The sequence below is a fragment of the Nansenia antarctica genome (genome assembly GCF_963989245.1).
Source record: "Nansenia antarctica genome assembly, chromosome: 14".
NCBI lineage: Eukaryota > Metazoa > Chordata > Actinopteri > Argentiniformes > Microstomatidae > Nansenia > Nansenia antarctica.
Window position 1 is genome coordinate 18422060 of NC_137684.1, and position 21988 is coordinate 18444047.

The 21988-nt window shown below is 44.3% G+C and overlaps 1 protein-coding gene across 1 annotated transcript in view; it reads right to left on the reverse strand.

Annotated features, from left to right (window-relative positions):
* LOC308170554 (NT-3 growth factor receptor-like) overlaps positions 1-21988 on the reverse strand; it is a gene marked incomplete at both ends in the record, with an annotated part of 166090 nt that overhangs the window by 68314 nt on the left and 75788 nt on the right. Inside the window, 6 exons of the mRNA XM_080545352.1 lie at positions 8298-8400; positions 9682-9737; positions 12339-12647; positions 16046-16187; positions 16636-16778; positions 17180-17334. Coding sequence (XP_080401478.1) covers positions 8298-8400; positions 9682-9737; positions 12339-12647; positions 16046-16187; positions 16636-16778; positions 17180-17334 — 908 coding nt within the window. The remainder of the gene's footprint in view (positions 1-8297; positions 8401-9681; positions 9738-12338; positions 12648-16045; positions 16188-16635; positions 16779-17179; positions 17335-21988) is intronic.

A 21988-nucleotide genomic window follows, 5' to 3' on the forward strand; every position in this document is an offset into this window, starting at 1 on the left:
AGCCCTAAGTTACTCCAGGGAGACTGTCCCTGTCATGTCTAATTGTATGTAGCTTTGGTTAAAAGCGTCTGGTAAAAATGTAAAATGAAAATGAAAATGACTGACACGCAGGTCACTTCTTCAAACAGGCAGGGGGACGGGAGTGGGACCAGAGAGGAGATGGTGTGCTTGTGTGTGTGTGTGTGTGTGTGTGTGTGTGTGTGTGTGTGTGTGTGTGTGTGTGTGTGTGTGTGTCTGTGTGTGTGAAGCTAGCCTTACATTTTTGATTATATTTTAACCATTTAGCAGATGCTTTTAACCAAAGCAACTTACAATTTGAGATCACAGGGACAGTCTCCCTGGAGTAACTTAGGGCTGAGTGCCTTACTCAAGGGCACACTCGTGGTGGTGTTCCCTGGTGGGATTTGAACTCATTCTGATCACCAGTCTAACTCACTATCCAGATTCACTGCCGACCACACTACCTTCACACCTGCCTGCTGAGACTGAGTGACAAAATCTCACAGGCCAGCAAACAACAAACAATGACAACACAGTGTGTATCGTGGGGTTGTATCTAATAATATTCTAGAATATTAGAAGAGCAGTGTAGAATTTAAGTTCAAGTTAGAGAGACACCATGTTGCATTGCAAAGACACCATCTATTGTGTCTTCGAAGAATCAGGTGGACCTGTCGCTCTCATTCTAAACCAAATATATTGAATAAATAATCACATAACCGAAATCACATTACGCTGTGGTGTTGTTTTTAATTCAGCACTTAAAGCTTTCTGGACATCAAATGAGATTATTTAGATAGAGGGCTACTGTATATAGCCTCAGACCAAAAATGTAATTTCCCCTTTTAGCAAGGAGTTTGTTGTAGACAGAGACGTGGAGTTGCAGATGCTTAATGGAATCAGTTGTCCTTTGTCCTGCTCCCTTTTTCTTAAAAGCCTCAAAAAGCTTTTCCAACTGTCTATCACCAGATGAATCTATATATGCCCTGCAGGCATGGAAACTAACCCTATAACATTAGCAGGATCCAGGAAGCATGGCGTTGGCACAGGAGGGGTGGGTATCTGGGATGACTGGGTGGCACAATGGAAATCACCCGTAACTTCATCAACTGGTGTGGTGTTTCCTGTCAATGCAGATGACTTATCATACATTAGTGATGTTTTAAAACAAATAACCAGTTATTAGGGTGCAAGCTGCTCTCGGAAATTTGACCTGGTGTGAACCTCAAAAGCTGGGATGTCGACAAGAGAAGAGACTGACAAGGAAACAGAGCAATGTCGGCCCTGAGGGCGAACGCTGCTAGAAACAACCGTATCCATTGTGTTGTAAACACACCAGCTGACACTTCTCTCAACAGAAAATGCACATTTATATACAAAACTACTGAAATCTGAAGTAAGTGAAAAGCTAATAGTTGCAGTGTGAAGCCAACACACAGTGGACAGTAAATCACTACACCAAACAAAAGTAGCCAGAGAGAGAGCGAGAAAGAGAGAAAGTGGAGGTGGTCACTGCAGCGCAGTCCAGGCATCCACAATCGATCACCGGTTACCACTCTGTCAATGAGAAAGAATGAGGCCACTCAAGGGCTCCCTCTCCTCGTCTCCTCCTCACTGTGCCTTTCACTAAACCAGTAATTAGAACCACATACCTGAACACTGAAATAAATCACTCTCCCTGGGGGAAACAATGAAACAAAATATCACGCCGAGGTGAAGTGTTTGTGTGTGTGTGTGTGTGTGTGTGTGTGTGTGTGTGTGTTTCTGTGTGTGTGTGTGTGTGTGTGTGCGTGCGTGCGTGCGTGTGTGCGTGCGTGCGTGCGTACTGTAAGACTTAACCATGAGAAGTGAGTAAATCAATGGGATTGGGGGACAACACACCACATCACCATGTCGGGGTTTTAATCTGGTTCCCAACAGTCCAGAGCTGGGAGGCGTTCTATTGTAGGACCAGAGCCGTCTGCTGGTTGTATCAGAGGACAAAGGAAGAACAGGCCAAAAGCAATTTAGAGAGGTCAGAGGTGTGTGTCCTTAATCATTCTCCAGGTCTGTCTGTCTGTCTTGTCTGTCCGTCTGCCTGTCTGACCCTTGATCTCCTTATGAATCTATGGCACTTCTCTCTGCCAAGGAAATACAGCCGGAATCAATGGAATAGAATGCTCATTTACTCATGGCCGGGTACTGTGGTTGTTTTAGTTTGAGCACAGTCTATATTATAGTTATATTACTATATATAAAGCCTTCTCTTGGAAAACATAGTACTGTTTAATATGAAGTAGACATGTGTTATGGTGTTCTTGTCAAAACACCAGCTTTGTCTACTATCATGTATTCCTATAAAGATGAATTCATGTAAAGATAATCTCTTTAATTGCAGATGTGTTTATGAGCTAAACCACAAATATTTGTGGAGAGGGATATTCAAGCGAGCGTGTTGATAATTTCTAGCAAGGTCGGCTCGGGTTTATAATCATTTTCTGATTGGCATATTAGAGGCAAAACAATAATTTCCAGCCATGAATAATTACAGGGTTTAGCACGGTAGTGAAGCAGTGCATTGGCATTAATCTTGCAAAAGTGTAGATAATTGCATCAGTGTATGTGTATCAGGGCACAAAGGGCCATCGCTACCGAAGAAAACAACTTTCATACAGTATAGCTACTACAGTAACAGAGAACAAACGAGAGACGAAATCATCAACATACTACAGAACTGACCAAAACACCCTGCAGATTATTCACACAAGCACTAAAAAGGTTGGACCTGTGACCCGATATTCATGCACGTTCATTGAAGACAAGTACGGTTAAATTAAACTACCACAGAGGTCAGACGGTCAGCTCTTAGGCGGTCTGATGCTCTGAATTTCAAGATAAAGGTAAAATGACTGTAAGTTCATTTGATGGACTTGAACAGTGCAGTGTGTCTATTGTGTACTGTGAGTGAACGGTGCGCACACTGTGAGTGTACTGTATGTACAGTAGTTATGCCAGGCCTTTGCGTGACTGATGAACGGCACTCCTGGTCAAGCGGTGGAAGGATAAAAACAACTCTGCAGGAAAAGGCCTGTCAGATTTATTCTAGGACATAAAGGGCGGATGGGAGAGATGACTCAGCTAGTGTGTGCTGTCAAAGTCAGGAATGTTCTAACACGTCAGCGCGGCAAATATAAACACACACACACACTCACGCACGCACACACACACACACACACACACACACACACAAACACACAACCACACACACCGAAACATATGCTCACTTACAATACACACATGTGTTTGCGTGCGTACACACACACACACACACACACACACACACACACAAACACACACACTTTCATCTCAAAGGTAAGCTTTCTATGGAGAAAACAAACCTGGAGGAGAACCTGTCTCTGCGTGTCTAGCAGACATTTCTGCTTGGATGTCAGCCTACCACCTCAAGCTCAAGCTTAACAAACTGAGCTACTCTTGCTCCCTGGGAAAGCATGCCCTCTCCAAGACTTCTCCATCATAGTAGAGAACTCGACAATGACCTCCTCCCAGACAGCCAAGAACCTTGGGGTGGATAACCACTTATCAACAGCATGTTCCTGTAGGCTCGTCCTCTATCAGAAGGATACACCCATTCCTCACCAGAGAAGCAGCTCAACTTCTGGTCCAGACACTGGTCATCTCCCGCTTTTACTACTGCAACGGACTCCTGGCTGGGCTCTCCGCCTCCGCCATCAGACCTCTGCAGCTCATCCAGAATGCTGCTGCCTGTCTGGTGCTCAATCTCCCTAAATTCTCCCATGTCACCCCTCTCCTCCGCACCCTTCACTGGCCTCCGATAGCAACTCGCATTAGATTCAAGACCCTTGTGCTTGCCTATTGGGCAGCAAAGGGAACTGTCCCTTCCTACATGCAGGCAATGGTCAGCCCCCATACACTTGCCCGTTCACTCCACTCATCCACCTCTGCTGGTTGACTGGCACCACCACCTCTATGGGGTTGCACTTGCAGTGGTCGCACTACCCGGTCACAGCTTTTCACCGTCCCGGTACCCTGCTGGAGGAACGAGCTCCCCACCACTGTCTGGACTGCAGAGTCACTCCCTATCTTCTGCCCTACACTGAAGACCCATCTCTTCATGCTACATCTTAACTGTCCCTCCTGGAACCTCCTCATTATTTGTCTTGCGATGACTGATAGATGATTCACTTACTTAGACAAAATGTATTTGTCGTAAAGGCATCTGCTAAATGCCAGAAAATGTAAATGTAAATGTAAGCCATCTTCCTCTGCAGTGTGTGTGAGAGGGTCCTGAGGTTATACTGTCATTATTTAAAACAGGCATTATTTCAGTGGTCTTGGTTCGACCCCTCACTATGTCACTGCAGTCTTGCATGTTCCTATTTGCTGACGCACCTTTCAATCATACCTTATACAGGCCAGAAGGCTTTTGCTGCACATTAGCAACAAAGTAAAAACATTTACTAAATAAATGTCAATGTAAAAGCACGAATAAAACTGCCTTATTTGTCAAGAAATATGGGGACTAATACACGAGCACTGACGTTTTAAGACAAATAAAAAACAGCGACCCAGTAGTATAGTGGTCAGAGACAGTATTGTTTCTGTCTCCTCGACAGCTTTTGCCTCCAGATTGGAGATGTACATGATGATGCATGATTATGAAGGGGCAATGCCCAATTTCATATTGAAAGTTACATGATAGGAGGCAGTGCCTTTACATTCCTGTGATTGAACAACTGCTCCATCAAGAATGGAATAGACCCTCCTACTTTGACTTCTATGATGAAATGCCAAGTCATGCCCAGCTGTCCATAAAAGTTTCGAGGAAACGGGGGAATCCAGGAAGGATGTATTCCTTTTTACAATGTTTTAAGAGGACATAATGCTCACTCTGTGTACTGTGGTAACAGCTGAGCTGACACTGTTTTATGTTTAAGGAGTAACTAGTAGCAAAATCATTGATTAAGCTGCTAGCGAAAGTGAGAGTGGTTGCTCCAAGACTGTGTTCAGTCACTGTTTCATGTGCTCAGGTTGAATCTTGTGTTGACTCAAGGGGAACAGTGCAGTACGCAAGAGAGGATCCCCATAAACCCTCCCTAGTAAAGTTTTGTTGTCAATATCTGCCTCCTCAAATCCCAAAGGCAGGAAACGCCATTGGTTTAAATACACCCTGCAGTCTAGCAATCCCGCACAGGTGGAGGGCAGATATCCAGGTAGCGCTGAGATAGCATAGAGGCAGAGCTAATAGCACAACCTGCCTTTCATTCCCCCTGCTCTCCTCAACACCATCCAGCTAGAATAGAATCAATTAGAAATGCATAGAGTTTCTTCCAACACCACCCAGCCAGGCAGAGAAACCTGTGGAGAATAGAAATGGCTGTACCTCCAAACTGTGGCATAAAAACATGGCCATCAACTGACGGTACAGCACCTGCAACAAAGGGCTAATTTATACAACTCTGTTCCCTTTTGATGTTGTTGACGATGCTGTATTAGCGTAGCAGTGTAGCATTCATCTGCTCCGCCTGCTGGATAGCCTTTCAGTCTCCACAGGAGTAGATTATGGTTATTTACGCTTCATTTAATGCGAACAACTCTCATTCATTCGACTGGACGGGGACCAAGAGGAGTCTCGACACTTCTCAACACTTTGACCGCAAAGCAGGATCCTTCAACGCTCTGACAGCCAGGGCGCTGGAACAGAGGGAACCACTGTTTGCAATAAAAAGAGACGGATGAAGGGGGGAAGAAGAATTCTCAAGCACGAGACAATGGATGTATTTTATGGCCAGGCTATTCTCCTCCTGAAGTCACACAGCATTCCAAAGTCTTTTCTCACACAAGGCATACAAACTCAAATAAAAACTGACAAAGCCCATTTGTAAGCTTCGCTGCTCTCCTATCGTCCTCGCCTTACATGTCACATGCCAATCACACAGAGTTACCATGGAAACAACAACAATAACAACAACAACAGATATTCTAAGGAGCTCGAGAGAATCACAGATTCTGTTACTGCCTCTCTTTCTCTAACATCCCCTGTTCACAAGAAGGAGGGGGCGGGGAGGGAGAGATACCAGCGCCGACATGCATGTCCAATCACAAACAGGGGATATGTGAGGACATCCAATCAGAATGTGAGCACATCCAATCAAAGCTAGACATTAAAAGGTAAATAACACAGAAGCTAAAACGAGCCTCAAGACTCCCCCGGCACTCCACTGTTGCCAAATTGACTGCATCATAACCAGGAAAATCAGAGAGAGAAGAGAGAGAGAGAGAGAGAGAGAGAGAGAGAGAGAGAGAGAGAGACCTGGGGTTAAATGCTGAACAGCGGAACTAGGAGACAGTGTGTGCCTGCATGTCAACAGCTGGGGAGCCAAGCAGGCAGAACGTCCAGGCGGAACGACCCACAGAACCGACAGAACTGGCTGCTCCGGCAGTACCGTACTGCCAGTCCCGTCCCCCGTCCCCCCCAACCCCCCCCCTCCGCAGGCATCTACAACATTCTTCCTCCATTTTTTTCCCCCCATTCATTCCACATCCGATGATGTTATCACCCTAATCTGCTTTTAATTAACTGGGTGAGAAAGGATTGAGAGCCGCTTTCTGTTGTTGTCAAACAGAGGGAGAGGAAACACAGAAGGGGAAAGGGGTGGAGTAGGAGAGGAAGAGAGGGGGTATAGAGGCAGGGAGGAGGAGGAGGGAGCCAAGGAGGAGGAGAGGGGGAAAAAAACGAGTCCCCCCGTGGGAACAGAAGTGAAATGGAGAAAGTCAATGGAGATGGCAGTGTGCCAAGCCAAAGCTAGCCCAAGCAACCAGCGGTAGATATATGCATTCATTAGACAACTACAGGCCTCATACAGGGGCCTCTGGGTATTCTAATGCTGTTAACATCAGACACAGGGACTGATCACTTTACACTTGATGATGAAAGACAAACGAAATGCCACAGGCTCCCAGATGGACGAGCAGAGAGATACATTAAACACTTCTTTGAAACGCGTCTGTGTGTGTGTGTGTGTATGTGTTATGAGTTATATCATAATTGTACACACTTGCACATGAATGTCACACGCATGGCATATCCTTATGAGATGTGACGTTATTATTTGCAGCATAGTAACAAGGGAGCTGATTTTAGTGCATGGCGTGTTCAATGTTAAAGTGTGATGGAAAAAGAATACAGTAGAGAGAGAGAGAGATAGAGAGAGAGAGAGAGAGAAAGCGAGAGAGAGAGAAAGAGAGAGAGATCATAATTCCTTCTTTTATCTGCACAAAATGCCCCCCAGCGTTGCACCCCACCAAAGCCTGACATGTTCCAGAAGTGTAAGCATACTGCAGAGGTGATAACAAACATGAGGAGGTACAGTACACAGCCACAGCACAGCCATGGCAGGAGAGAGAGAGAGAGAGAGAGAGAGAGAGAGAGAGAGAGAGAGAGAGAGAGAGAGAGAGAGAGAGAGAGAGGCAGTGTCAATACAGATGAAAACCATGAATACAAGAGAGTGGTGGATACATAAATCATTAGAGGGAGGCACAACTCTCACTCACCAACCCCCCCCGCACAAAAAAAGAAGAAAAAATACAAAGAAAATGAGTCATGCAAGAACCATTCACAGTACTAGGACACCATCAGAATCCCTTCACTGCAGACCGAGTCAAAGCACCCAGCCTCAGCACGCAGCCCAGCCAGCTGCCTCAGCCTCTTGCAGAGACAGTGATAAGTAGTGCTTGGACATGACTCAAAAATACATAAGCTTATGGCTGCGACGAGAGCCATATTTGGAATTGGTTGGCATATAACTGACACTCCAGCAAACCCATTCTTCACAGGGATCAAATCTGCAATATGGCAAAGCCATCGCATCACCCCCCACCTCCGCTCTCCTAGCTGTTTCGCTGCCCACGGTACTGTACGTACCAGCACCAAGCGCTATAGATCAAACACATGTTGGGGTTGGAGGCAGAAAGAGTGCAAAACGGTCTCTTGTATGCAGATGTCTAGCCCACGGCATGCCAGAGAAAGAAAGAGGACGACTTGCTGTACGCCAAACAGTCTTCTAAATGTAATAGATATTTAGGATGACAGCCAAGGGATGTAGAAGAACAACCCAAGTGTTTAATGTTTCTTCGTCTGACAGCGGAGAAGGCTCTACCACAGAGGAGGAGACGACAGTAAATAACACGTTTCCTTGTTTTCCTCTCACAACCAACATTTGTTAATGTCACCGGTGATAAATCGAGCACGCGGAGGTCCCCGCTGGAGATTTGCTTACCTTTCATTCCAAACTTGGAACGTCGGCCATATTTGTTGATGAGAACGAACAGGACAAGGAGAAGGACACAGGCGAATCCAGCGAGGCCCACAGCAATAGACACCTAGAGTAGGACGGGGGACACAAGGATAGCAAAGGCTTCGGTTTACTTAGGTCAGTAGTAGGGTTTGCAATGGCTGCAGGGAAAAGACACGCACACACACACACAACATGGAAACAGAATGTAGCCACATACTGTATGCTCTTTCACCGCCCTCAGCTTTTTTCAGACTGAGTGTCTGTACAGCCCAAAGCACAGTAAAACCCCTCAGAGCTTCATTTGAACTCTTCCATGGAACAAACCTATAAAGTATCTCCATTTTAAAAAAAACTTCGCCTAGGAAGATTGCGGGGCTTATTACAGTACATCGGGTGCTTCATCATCACCACAGTTAGGCAAATGAATAGTAATATCTCAACCGGAGCATGTGAGCAGACTGGAAGCGTGAGCTGAGGAAGGAGCAGAGCGGTGGTATTTTCTCTGGAGCCTGGAGCTCATTTTGAAAAAAGTCAGAGCGTGGGCTTTTTTTCTTGCGCTCCGTGTCAGGTCCGGTATCGCTCAAATACGGTCCTATGGTTTCCTTCCTTCACTAGTTATATATTAGTTACATTTTCGGGAATGGATGTTTCACACGAGATGGTGGCTCTCGTTAAAAAGGTAAAATTAGATTGTAAAAGATTAAATGGGTGGGAGCGAGTAGCTACTTTCCCTGTGGAGTGCATGCGGTGGGGAAGTGGACAACTGTGGAGTGGAGTGGGGAACTCACACTCTCACATTGCTCTGTCTGGTCTCTTAACGTGTCTAAATTCTCCTCTGGAAACACAAACACAGAGAAGGAATCAAAGCTGAGAAGCCCTGAATTAAGCTATTTTAAGAAAGAAAAACATATAGTATTTTATTAGGACCTCCAAACAACGTGGAGTCTAAGTATTTTCCTTTGTCACTGCTCTATTCGCCCATAAAACCTTGCGTTGAGGAATTAATCTCCATCCAGTCAATTACAGCACAAGGATGAGAGAAATTACATTTCTAAGAAGCTGTTTAACACACCGGCCACAAGGGAAAAGGGAGATAGGAGAGCTACAAGGCCAGGGAGGGGAAAAGAAATGAAATGGATTAATATAGCTCAGAATGAGACCCTTTTGTTTCTTTCTGTACTGTACTGTATGCATACAGTATGTATCCTCTTAGTTTGAAAGACCAAGTAGTAACACATTGCATACTCAAGCTATACTGTATACCGAAACAAGTTGGTTTATACAAGTAATTGTCTACTCTACACTATCCAACATTGTCATCCAAAGAGTGGATGAATATGTTCAAATATCCAGTGTGAACACTCACCCCAAATGTGTCCTCTTCAGGCCTGAGTGTTACTGTGATGGTCGGTGTCGGAGTCCCTGTTATGACAAAGAAACAGATTTATCCAAAAGGACGTATGTTATGCAGCCTGAATGTGCAGTAGCCTACATGATTACGTGCAATCTATATCAATTAAATATACTAGTTCAGAAAGCCTGGGGAAAATAGAGGCAGAAGTTGGGTTGGAGGTCTGTATTGTGCCACACTCCCAATAGTCAATAAGCAGCTCGTCAAATAATAGCTGAGAATGTCTTATGGTAATTGTTGAGTGTAGAGCTGGAGAAAAAATAATGCTTCACTCTCCCAATGTCCAATGCTGTGCCACTTATGCAGGGCACAGTATATAATTTGCTATATAATTTAGCTAAGTTGCTAACACTGACTTTCCAAGACCTAGCTCTTTCCAAGAGTGAAGAAAAATGGGAGAGGGTTCTCGAAATCACGTCTGTTTAAATCCAATCACAATGTCAATTCTCATGGCCTCTTGCAGCCACTCGCAGCCAGCATTCCAAGAAAGCCAGATCAGCAAATAAAAAATTCTCCAGACCTCTGAAGGAGATCGACGTAGTTTGGAGATAGGGTTATGTGAGACTAGGGTAAGCATGACCTGTGTAAGGGACCACTGCTTGGCAGAGCCCTGCAGACCCTCAACCCCTTGCAGTTAACTGATGTCCTAGTCAACCCAATCGCTGTTGGGAACTATGATTGGAGCTGTGTTAAGTCAGTAGGAGTGTTGTCCTTCACATGCCAATGTCCATGCACTTTGAGCTGCAACGTTTGCAGGAAAAGTGCTATACAAATAAAAAAGTTATTATTATTATTATTATTACTGATAACACTAGGCCTGTTTCTAATGTCTCCTCATCTGGAGCTATCCTCTTTCAAGACGTAACGCCCTCTGGATAACTCTCCGCTAAGAGGACAGTGTAGAGGAGTGAGGAGGAGAGGAACTAATGGCAGGGGGTTGCAGAAGGGCTTGTCTGTTCTATCCTGCCCATTTAGCTTCTCTCTCTGTCTTTCTCTTTCTCAATATCTCTTCTCTCTCTCTCTCTCTCTCTCTCTCTCTCTCTCTCTCTCTCTCTCTCTCTCTCTCTCTCTCTCTCTCTCCATCCCTACAACCAAGTGGACTCATCCAACATAATTTTTAGCTCTGACAGTAACAATCTGTCACTCCGCGCTCGTTCCTTCTGGAGGCGTGATGTCAATCTAAGGGGGCCTAGTGTGAAGGTCACTGACTGATGCTTGCCTCTGCGTTTAACTCTTAAATTAGAACAGATTAAACATATAATGGAAGTGCCCTCTGGCTGGGGGATTCCTGTTGGTGCTCGAACCAGAGAGTGGAGAGGAGTATGTGCTACCAATAACTTTTTTAAAAGGGATGTGAATATCAAATGAGTGGAATTAATCGAATCAAATACTTTATTAAGCCTCCGTGACCTTTTTGAGACTTTGCTTATTAAGTGGATGTCATGGATGGTGGTGCTATTCCTTGTTGACTGAGTTAGAAAGAAAATATCTTACCGTAGTCATAATCTGTGAGAGGGAGAGAGGAGAGACAAGAGATTGTCAGTGTCACGTTCAGCTAATACCCAATGTGCATACATGTGAAACCATGGAGAACACATGAATAACATTTCCAACAAGAGCTTATTTTCACCTCAAAATAAGTCTCCCTTTTATTAATAGAGGTGTGATGGAGTGTGTCTACATGTAAGAGTGAACCTAAGATTCATGGTTTGAATTACAGCATTAAGAGTGCCAGTTCTATCATCCAGGCAATACTCTGTTGGAATGGGTTACATTTAAACACAAAGGACTAGATTGGTTTAATTGTCAGATCTGTTGAATATTTGCGACACGGTCTGGTGAAAAGGTCAATTCTCAAGTCGCACAAATGAGCAAAAAGCTTTTTTTTTTATAGTTTTCAGTTTTTTGGCATATTACGAAAGTTTAAGTGTTGAAGAGCCCACTTGATATAACAAACAACAGTTTTAGGATCACTAAATACTTATAATTTGTGAATTGGACTCACTGTCTCGTCTGTCATAGGCTACTGGGTAAGGGATACATGGCTTGTAAACAAACGTATGTTATAGGACGTGTTCAAAAGCAAGGACTGTGTGATCGTCTAATCATGTGTAGTTATGTGTTTTCAGCATGTTGATGTTCTATCAGCATGTTGTGATGTGCTAAACAGGCAGTTAGATGTTCGTTGCGATGTTCCTTTTTAGAGCTAGCCTACTAGCATCTATTTTGCGTGTGTTTTGATTCAGAGCGCGTTTCTCTGCTATTTAGTTTGAGGTGTACCGACATTCAAATAAGCATATCTTCCTCAATTCAATTGATCTTGTTCAGATTTCAATGTATGACACATCATTTGAAAGCTTACAATCTGCACTTTCGTTATCTGGAAGAAACTGAAAAATGACATTGCCCTACTTGAGGACTTTTTAGCCAGACCCTGTCACATTTCTGACCAAATGAACAGACTGTGTCACCTTTGAGCTATTTGTTCCTAAAGGGTTAGGTTTAAGTTTTGGGGTAAAGATAAAGGTAGTAGCTAAAAATCACATTTGTGAGTATAAGGAGCCATACATTATATTTGTCCTCTGCAGCATGACCATATACCCACAACCCACCCATCGACCTACCATCAAACGGCGCTTTGAGGAAGTGTGCATATACAGTCTTGGTGGTGACTCCCAGGAAGTTGCTGGCCTCCAGGGTGTAGTTGCCGTTGTTGTGGTGGGTGGGGTTCTTGAAGGTGAGACAGCCCTCCAGGTAATCCTGGTAGATCTCCATATCGATACGAACGTAAGCACTTTGAGGGATCTCCTTGTCCCGGTGGAACCAACGCAGCGTGGGGTGGGGGTAGCCTCGTACTGTGAACTCTATACAGGTGTCATGGCGACGCTCTGGCTCGTCCAGCTTCAGGATGGCAGGAGGGACTGTTGGAGAGTGAAATAGGGTGGTGGGTGGTATCTGTGGTTTCAAACTCAATTTATGAATGGGCAGAGACTTATAGGCATGTTCATACTGTGCAGTAGTTCTCGGCCAGCATTAACACGTGCATTCTATTCTCTTCCTTCCACAGTGAATCATGCACAGTATATGGAGGTGATATAGTGCAGTGCAAAGGCAAAAGGCCGTAACTTAAACATTTTAAAAGTAAAATTGAAGTTACAGCCTTTTGCCTTTGCATGGCACTATATTACCTTGATACTCTGTGCATGAGAACAATGAGTTATTGTCATTTTTGGAATATTAAAGATCTGCTTTATCATGTGGCAACATATATTGAGTACATTTTGTTGTTTTTTGGAGAAAATAGTGGGTTGCATTTGCCGTAACTACCAAAGCCCTAGAGAAAGCCAAGGCAGAATCCCATAACATCAATTACGGTTCTTTGTCTTGGTTTCGCGGCACTCCTGAATGTTCAAATTGAGTTAAGGTACTGATGCTGCGCATCAAAGTGAAGTTATTATTTACCATGCTGGACTTAGTGTGTTATGCCTATTAATATCTGTTGTCAAAGCATTTCTAACACACACACACACACACACACACACACACACACTTACACACAGTAGCTTGAATAAAAGTGAATTATATCTAGCTGTTAAGGATGCCGGTGGAGATGGCTTTGAAACACAGACACCAAGGCAATCTACTAACTGCTCCCATAATATGATATTATGCTATATTATGCGATCAGAAGGCAGTAAAGCTTTGGAAACAAACAATAAATAGATGGTTGCCAGCTATAATATTTGATGTTATCATTATTATCATATACAGATTTTATATAGTGATCAGCAACCTTTGCCTTGGCATGTCCCCTTATTCTTTTGCAGACAATACAAAGGCAGAGTACATTAACTTTTGAATAAGAGTCAAAAGTCTGAGCTCAAGATCATTAGATAAATCATTTCTTTGCCACATTTCCAATATGCTGTCTACAATTTATGGACAACAAAACAACTTTAAAGTCAGTTTTCTCAGTTCTACACTCTGGTGACTTGCCATTACCATTGCTTGTTCTAGTAACCCTTATTATTATTGTTATTATTATTATTATTATTATTATTATTATTGTTATTATTATTATTATTATTGTTATTGTTATTGTTATTATTATTGTTATTATTGTTGTCATTATTATTATTATTGTTATTGTTGTTATTATTGTTATTATTATTATTATTATTAGTTGACTCCAGTAACATCTGTGTCTGGTTTGTGGGTAAGTGGACAGATCCTTCCTGAAGGAAGGCAGCCAAAGGCAGCAGTCATATTATTGTTCCTGATAAAAGTCCCCAGTGTGTTACTTCCCCTGCATGGATAGTGTGGTAAAATCTAACCATGTTATTATTGGACAGTAAATATGCCATATAGGACTCATACAGTGCATCAATCAAATTATTAGATTTACACAGAGAATAGCACAGAGATAGCAAGAAAAGAGAGAGAGAGAGAGAGAGAGAGAGAGAGAGAGAGAGAGAGAGAGAGAGAGAGAGAGAGAGAAACAGACAGACAGACAAGAAAGAAGTAGACAAAAAAACAGAGAGAAAGAAAGAGAGAGAGATGCCAGTTTCCACCTGAATTTGCAGTTCTCATCATAATCTCTGTGAATCAATAGACTGGGTACGTTGAGAGTAGTGTTACACCGCTGTTGGACAACACACTAATGTGAATGTAAAAGCAACAGCAACAAACCGTCATCATATTACTCTGTGATGGCACAGTACCCGGCTGAGGGGACACAGTGTGGTCTGATAATGCAAGTGTTTCATTGCTCAGTGAAAACAGACCACATGTCTGGGCCAGTGTGACTAGACCTTCTGTAAGCGTAGGAAAAGAACAGCTTAACAAAGATGTGGCAAGTTAGTGCTGTATCATCAAATGTTATTTCTAAAGACCTGTGGGCAGCTCCAGTGTGGCTCCATATAGTGTTATAGGTGGGTTGACTAGTCACCATGGGAAACAGTCCAGTACCCAAAAGCATTTGTTATGACTCACTACCATGATTCTGCCACCACGAAGAAGAACTGCTAACAATGGAACACGTTTCCAACTGTCAGCAATCACCTCCTGATTTAACTGTCAATTGGTCCAACTAATCACCACAGCAGCTGTTGTCACTGTTTTAAGGCATGTTCCAACAGACAAGTCAACCGGCTGCTGGATGATGTGTAATTACTGGGAAAGTTAGACATGTGGTTGTATATTTACAACAACAAATGGTAAATGGACTGCACTTATATAGCGCCTTTTGTGCTGCTCCAAAGTGCTTTACAACGGCCTCTCATTCACCCATTCACAGACACATTCACGGCTGCAAGCTGCCATGCAAGGCGCTGGCCTGCTCACTGGGAGCAATTTTCGGGGGTTCAGTGTCTTGCCCAAGGACACTTCGACATGTGGCCAGCCGGGGCTCGAACCTTGTGATCATTAGACGGCGACTCTACCTCCTGCGCCACGGCCGCCCCCGACAAGGCGAGAGAAACAACACAAACCAGTGCACAGAATCACTAGAAGGACCCTCCAGATAGACAGGGTCAGATCCCCCCCCTCCCTCCGCCCTCCTCCCCTCCTTCACCCTCCCTCCGCCCTCCTCCCCTGGTTCACCCTCCCTCCGCCCTCCTCCCCTCCTTCACCCTCCCTCCGCCCTCCTCCCCTGGTTCACCCTCCCTCCGCCCTCCTCCCCTCCTTCACGCTCCCTCTGCCCTCCTCCTCCCCTCCTTCACCCTCCCTCTTGGCTGGAAAGGCAATCAGGGACATGATGTGATGAAACATTCTATACATCTGGGTAATCTTCCATGTTGAGCCCCGCCGCTGCCTTCTCATGGATGAAATATCCACATCCCAGGGAACAAGGGAAACACCCTCTGCTCTGCGAGATCAATAAGCAACACAAAGGCCTCTCTGTGTGGGCAATGATTGAAGTTAAGAGTCAGGGCATTGCGGTGCATCGCAATCGTATAATACAACAGATTGTCTCCCTTTCCGGCATCTTCACTGGCACTTACCAAATGGACAAGGGGGAGACTAAGAAAAGAGGCCATTCTATTGACATGCGGCCACAAGATTGGCACGAGTCAAATAGTGGAGGGGGGGGTGTCTCAATACGCACAGCTTCCTCTCTTGTCATCTCCTTTCGTTCATTTATAGTCATTTGGAGATACCGAATAGACGAAAATGCCAAAACGTTTAGTCACTCTTTATATAGTGCATCATTTGCTTATAGAGTATACATGGGTTTTCGAAGTCATCTATGAACAGAAGACCTTCTAATAGCATTATGAACGTATAAATACAGTGTATACTATCATCTGTATGTACGTACATTGGACGGTGAGCTGGATGGAGACGTTGGTCATCCCCACCACGTTCTCAGCGATGCAGGTCAGCATGAAGCCGTTGTCGTCACGACTGGCATTGACCAGCGTCAGGTTGATGGAGTGAACGCTGGGCCAGAAGACGTTAGACTGGAACACAAGAGAAGAGAGACAGAGCTGAGCGGTCTGGGCCATGATGACCATGAGTCTCAAACAAAGCTGTGTTCAATTCCCATTGCGATTCAATTTGGACAAACAGCATCACACACACATCAAAATGTCTGGACTTTTATTCAGAAAAATGTGAATAAATGTCAACGTTGTTGAAAATCAATGACATACTCGCTAGTCAAGCCAAAATATTGGAATGCAATGGATTCGCCAAGAGTAATCCCCACTACTCTACACTAACTAGGTAGTAGTGGGTATTACTCACCGAATCCATTGAATATTTTGGCTTGACATAGTGTGTTACATTTTTCGGAATAAAAGTAAGAACATTATTTTGGTCGGTTGCCGACTTGTTCCAGCTTTCACCAGCTGCTGTCACATAATGGTAGGACACTGTCGCCACCCACTAATCAGTCCAGTTCCCCACCTGATGTATGTTGATGGAGTGAAGGCCGTTGACAGTCCAGTCCACGTCTGGGAGGGGTAACCCTGAACCATTACAGCTGATCGTCACTCTGTCCCCCTCCACCACTGTCAGGTTACCATGGGTCACGCTGATGTCTGGTAGGTCTGAGAGAGAGGGAGAGGGAGAGGGAGAGAGAGAGAGAGTAAGATATCAGTGAAGCTTGATGTATAATGAACTACATTACCCAAAGAGACAGAGAATAAAATAGCAGGGGCATCACAGCTGACATGGCAGGCCATTCCATAGTTTCTCTATAGTCTGTGTGTCTGGTCCTGTGTCTGTCATAGGAGACCATTCTGAGACTATTTTAGAAGTTCTATATTCTAACAAAGGGACAAAATGAGTTTCATAACATTGTTGACATTATTGCGACAGGGTGCTGTAAATTGGGATGATTGAGAATGGTATCAGAGAGAGAGAGAGAGAGAGACCACAGTGTCTGCTCTCACTGCTCTCATCCGGTGCATTGTGTTGCCAAAGGCACGCAGAGAAAGCAAGTTCTCACCACATTGGGAGATGTTCATGGTGTGCAGAGGGAGCTTGGTAGAGGCATTGTTACAGTAGAGCTGTTGGGTGTGGAGGCCCGCCTCTCCTCTCTGTTGCCAGAGCTGGATCCAACGGATGTCACAGCCACAGTCAAACACCACGTCCTCCAGATGCCTGCACACAGAGGACACACACACATACACAGGACCTGGTCTTTAGCTTTGACTGACCAAATGACGAAAGAGCATGACTGTTTTGAGACATTGTACCTACCTAGACAATATTATGCTTCCCTCTCTTCCATTGATTTACTACAGAGACACTACATGTTGGAACCGCATAAAACACAACGCAGCGCTGGTCATTTACAGTGAGGACAGAAGTGGGTGAAGGACGTCGTTATCATGACCCCTCCCTCCCCTCCCTCCCCTCCAGAACCAAACATTCATCACACCACGCCTGGGGAGAATCTGGAGCCACTCCATCTCCAGGCAAAGCAAGGCGAAATGTGCAGGCGTGTGTGTGTATTGTATGATTGTGTTTGTGTTTGTCTGTGTGTGTGTGTGTGTGTGTGTGTGTGTGTGTGCGTGTGTGTGCATGCGCGCGTGTGTGCATGCGTGCGTGTGTGTGCGCGCGTGCATGTGTGTGTGAGACCAGCGGACATTAGACTTGGACTAGTCCCACCCCTCCCCTCCTCTCACCTCTGCAAACACAGCTCATCACGAGCCCTTGCTGAATCAATAGATTCAGACACATTTGGAAATCATGGAAGAGGAGATTTGACATATTGATAACATAACATGAACGTTTATTTTGTAGAATGAGAGCAAATCATTTTGTGGTGATAAGAAACAATCTAACATCGTTTTCATACAAACTTAGACTGCAAACACAGTACGTTGATGATGAAGTGTGTTTCGATAAAGAAAAATGGCTAATGATCAAGCACTGTGTCATATTCTGACAGAAGATCACAGAGAGTTGGCTAGCAAGACAGAGGGAGGGAGGCAGGCTGTGATCCACCCCTCCCTGTCCATAACGCGTCCACACTCCTACCCACGACCCCCCCCCCCCCTCTCCGCCCACATACACACTCCTACCCACGACCCATACCCCCCCCTCCGCCCCCGCACACACGAACACACACACACACACACACACACACACACACACACACACACACACACACTCACACACCATCACTCCTCACACCCCCGCCCCTCAGATCCTCCTCACACCCACACAGATCCTGTGTGAAGGTGTTGGGTACTGATGAAACAGGCACCCCCACATCCAGTGGCAGTGTTAGCTCAGGCTCTGACTGGCCATAATGTCAACATACATTCTGGGAGATCGCTTCTGCAGTACAAAGATATGTTCTGTGTGCACATATATATTTGACATATACATTTTAGCTTCACATGTCTGTTACATTCTAGTCATTTAAATTACCCAGGCTATGGAAATGGAGTATGTTCTGGTGAAAAAGAAGAAGGCAATGATAGCAATGTCCATATCAAAACCAAATATTGAACACGCCACTGTTCTCTCTACAATGACATCTCTGCTTTCTCCCTTCACCCCGCTGAAGCATTTCCCGCTTTCAACACCTTTCCCGACTATGCAATTATCATCAAATGTTCCCCATTTGCGCAAAGAAGACTATGGATCGGCCGTAGGGATGTCTAATCCTTTCAGTTCCACATCATCCGTACCACTACATCTTTAAAGAGATCCTGACTCCTTTGCCTTCCTGGCCTAAAGAGGCCTAGTCCCCTGCAGCGCTGTGGAGTAGAGAGGCCCTATCTGATCACCATGGGGGGTACGACTACAGCTGCCTCTCTGGGTCCATCCAACTCTCTCTCTCTCTCTCTCTCTCGCTCTCTCTCTCTCTCTCTCTCTCTCTCTCTCCACCTGCATGACAATTTATTAACGTTTACATAATCTCATAGCGCTCGCTCGCCGTGCTTATTTCTATGCACCCTTTTGGGGCGAAAGCAAGATAACGTCTTTCATTAACAATATGGGGTCAGATATACAGATCGCACTCGAAGAACAGAGAGAGTGTTCATACAAAATAGGTATCTCCATACATTACTCGACTACAACAGGGGTCTGAATGGGAGACACATGTGAGCCAAAGAGAGAGATGTTTCTCTTATTTTTGAATGATGATTCTGGGCTCCTCTCGAAATGTGTTTGCCTGTATGGGGGGGTTGAAAGCAGAGACAAATATTTTGTGTTGTTACAAATGGATCAATAACGATGATGATGATGATGATGGTGATGATGATTGCAATTCCATTGTAGTGATTGGATGGTCTACTTTGGCTGGTGTATTCAGTCCAAGGCCACAGTAACCTAGGTTCACCATTCCATGTGTGCACGTTGCTGCTTTGATGATTGTGATCAAAGGTTCCCCATTTTAACGATGAATAAAACACCTTTATAAAGCATGTAAAAGGCAGGTGGCTTCTTTTCTTTACTCAGGAACATAAGAACACATTGTTAAGTTATATATACGTATAAACACGCTATTAATTTAATAAATAGGAGCCACAATAACCTTCGGCTTGCATATTATAGATACAGACAGTAGCCATGTGTGTTTTGGTTTGCATTACAGTATTAGATATACACGTCCTTAGCTTGTTTTGATATAAATATCCCCTAGGCATAGTTTGGCCAGAAGACTCATTAAAACCTAGAGAGAATTTAATGTGCATGTCTTCTCTGACCTGAATAAAACATGTTATTAACCTTTGGAAAGGTCAAAGTAGCAAGCAGATGGAGAAACACAAGGGAGTCCAGTATACTATATGCAAAGCTGAGAAATGCAAATCTCTGATAACTTCATCTAAATCCAACAATTAAAGGGATGAAGTCGGGATGCAAAAAATAACAATATCTCCAAAGCACAAAAGGCTTAGAGCAATAGTGATGCCAATATGAAAGATCAGTGATTAACTGTACTGTATTTGCATGGGGGGTCCCAAGACATGCTGGCTAAATGTTAGCTGCACATGTTTGATAATGAGTCAGAGCCATATTTGTGAAATCCCAGTCGCAGTCTCCTGTGTGATTTTAATTAAAGTTAAAACTGAGGAAAGGCAGAATACTGCCACAAAGAAATAGTGAAAAATCAAAAACACCAATGACATCAGAGATTTACTAACCAACATTAATTTGTATGGGCCTCTAATCTATACCCTTGACCAATCAGAGCAATCAATCTAATTTAGTAGACGTCGACCTTATTGGAGTGATCCAATAATATTTCTCTAACATATCCATAACATATTCAATAATGTTTAAACTGGGTGGGGTAATGATCTGAAAAGCTGGGATTACCCTATCCTGGTGCATAAAATGAAATTGAGTTTAGCTTCCCAGTAATAAATGTGCAGTGAATACATCAATGAACTGGCATGGACCGAGGAGAGGGGTAGGTGGGAGGAAAGGGAGAAGAAAGAAGGAAGGAGAGAGAGAGAGAGGGAGGAGGGAAGGAGGAGAGGAAAAAGAAGAAAGAAGGAAGGAGAGAGAGGGAGGGAGGGAGGAGGGAAGGAGGAGAGGAAAAAGAAGAAAGAAGGAAGGAGAGAGAGGGAGGGAGGGAGGAGGGAAGGAGGAGAGGAAAAAGAAGAAAGAAGGAAGGAGAGAGAGGGAGGGAGGGAGGAGGGAAGGAGGAGAGGAAAAAGAAGAAAGAAGGAAGGAGAGAGAGGGAGGGAGGGAGGAGGGAAGGAGGAGAGGAAAAAGAAGAAAGAAGGAAGGAGAGAGAGGGAGGGAGGGAGGAGGGAAGGAGGAGAGGAACAAGAAGGTTGTAACAACGGGGAGGAGAACAAAGGGAGGGATGAGCGAAGAGCGAGGGGAGGGAGTAATGGAGGTGGGAGGGAAGAGAGGGAGGGGAAAGGAGAAGATGTAGATGAAGCCCAAATGAAGAGCAAAGGCTAATTCAACCCAGTGTGACTAGAATGGGGCCACAGATAGATAGAACCCCCTTCCCTTTCCCAGATGAAGAAACATGGGGATGACATGAAACTTCCGTCTGCCTGTATGAACTCATTACCTCCTCCGACGACATTCAAAATCATAATTCCTGCAGGGATTAAATTGGCTTTCCCGCATCATTAGCCTTATCCCTGTATGAAAGGCCATTGTTTAATCATCCCCTAATTACACTTGTAAGTCCTTCCGTCACCTGGATCTCATTTTCAACCAACCACCGTGACACTTGCAAATCAAATGCACAGCCGTCCTATACAATAACATCCTGATCGTTATCTTTATACGGTTCTTATCGTAGTTCACTGAGAAGTATAAATGCAGTATCAGTTTCACTGATAACTCACAAGCCCTAAAATAAAGACTTGCAGAGGATCTGCATAGAACAATGCTAAAGGACAACAGCTATAAAACAACTCAGACATCACTGAGAGCTGAGCTCACAATTGAACATCATTATTTCTAAATATGGATGGAATCGTCAGCTCTAAAGCGTGGTAATTCACATATCTCTTCCAATGGATTATGGCAATACGCAAAACAGCAGGTATGGAGATAGAAAGAACAATAATGATTTTAGTCTCACCGTAGTCTGATTTGCTTAAATGCTCTGAGAGCGACAGTGCTGTTTCATCTTCCATTGTGAGGGATGTTTAATGCCCTCAATCTCTCAGTTGTATGGACATGCTTGGTGGATATCCTGAGGATGTCATGCCTCTCCTGTTGATAGCACTTAACCCTCCTGTTGTGTTAAGTTTCTCCCCCCTTACTTTTAGTCAAATTTGACCGGTCTGTTTTAACTGCTCTTACATTAACCCAAAAACCATTA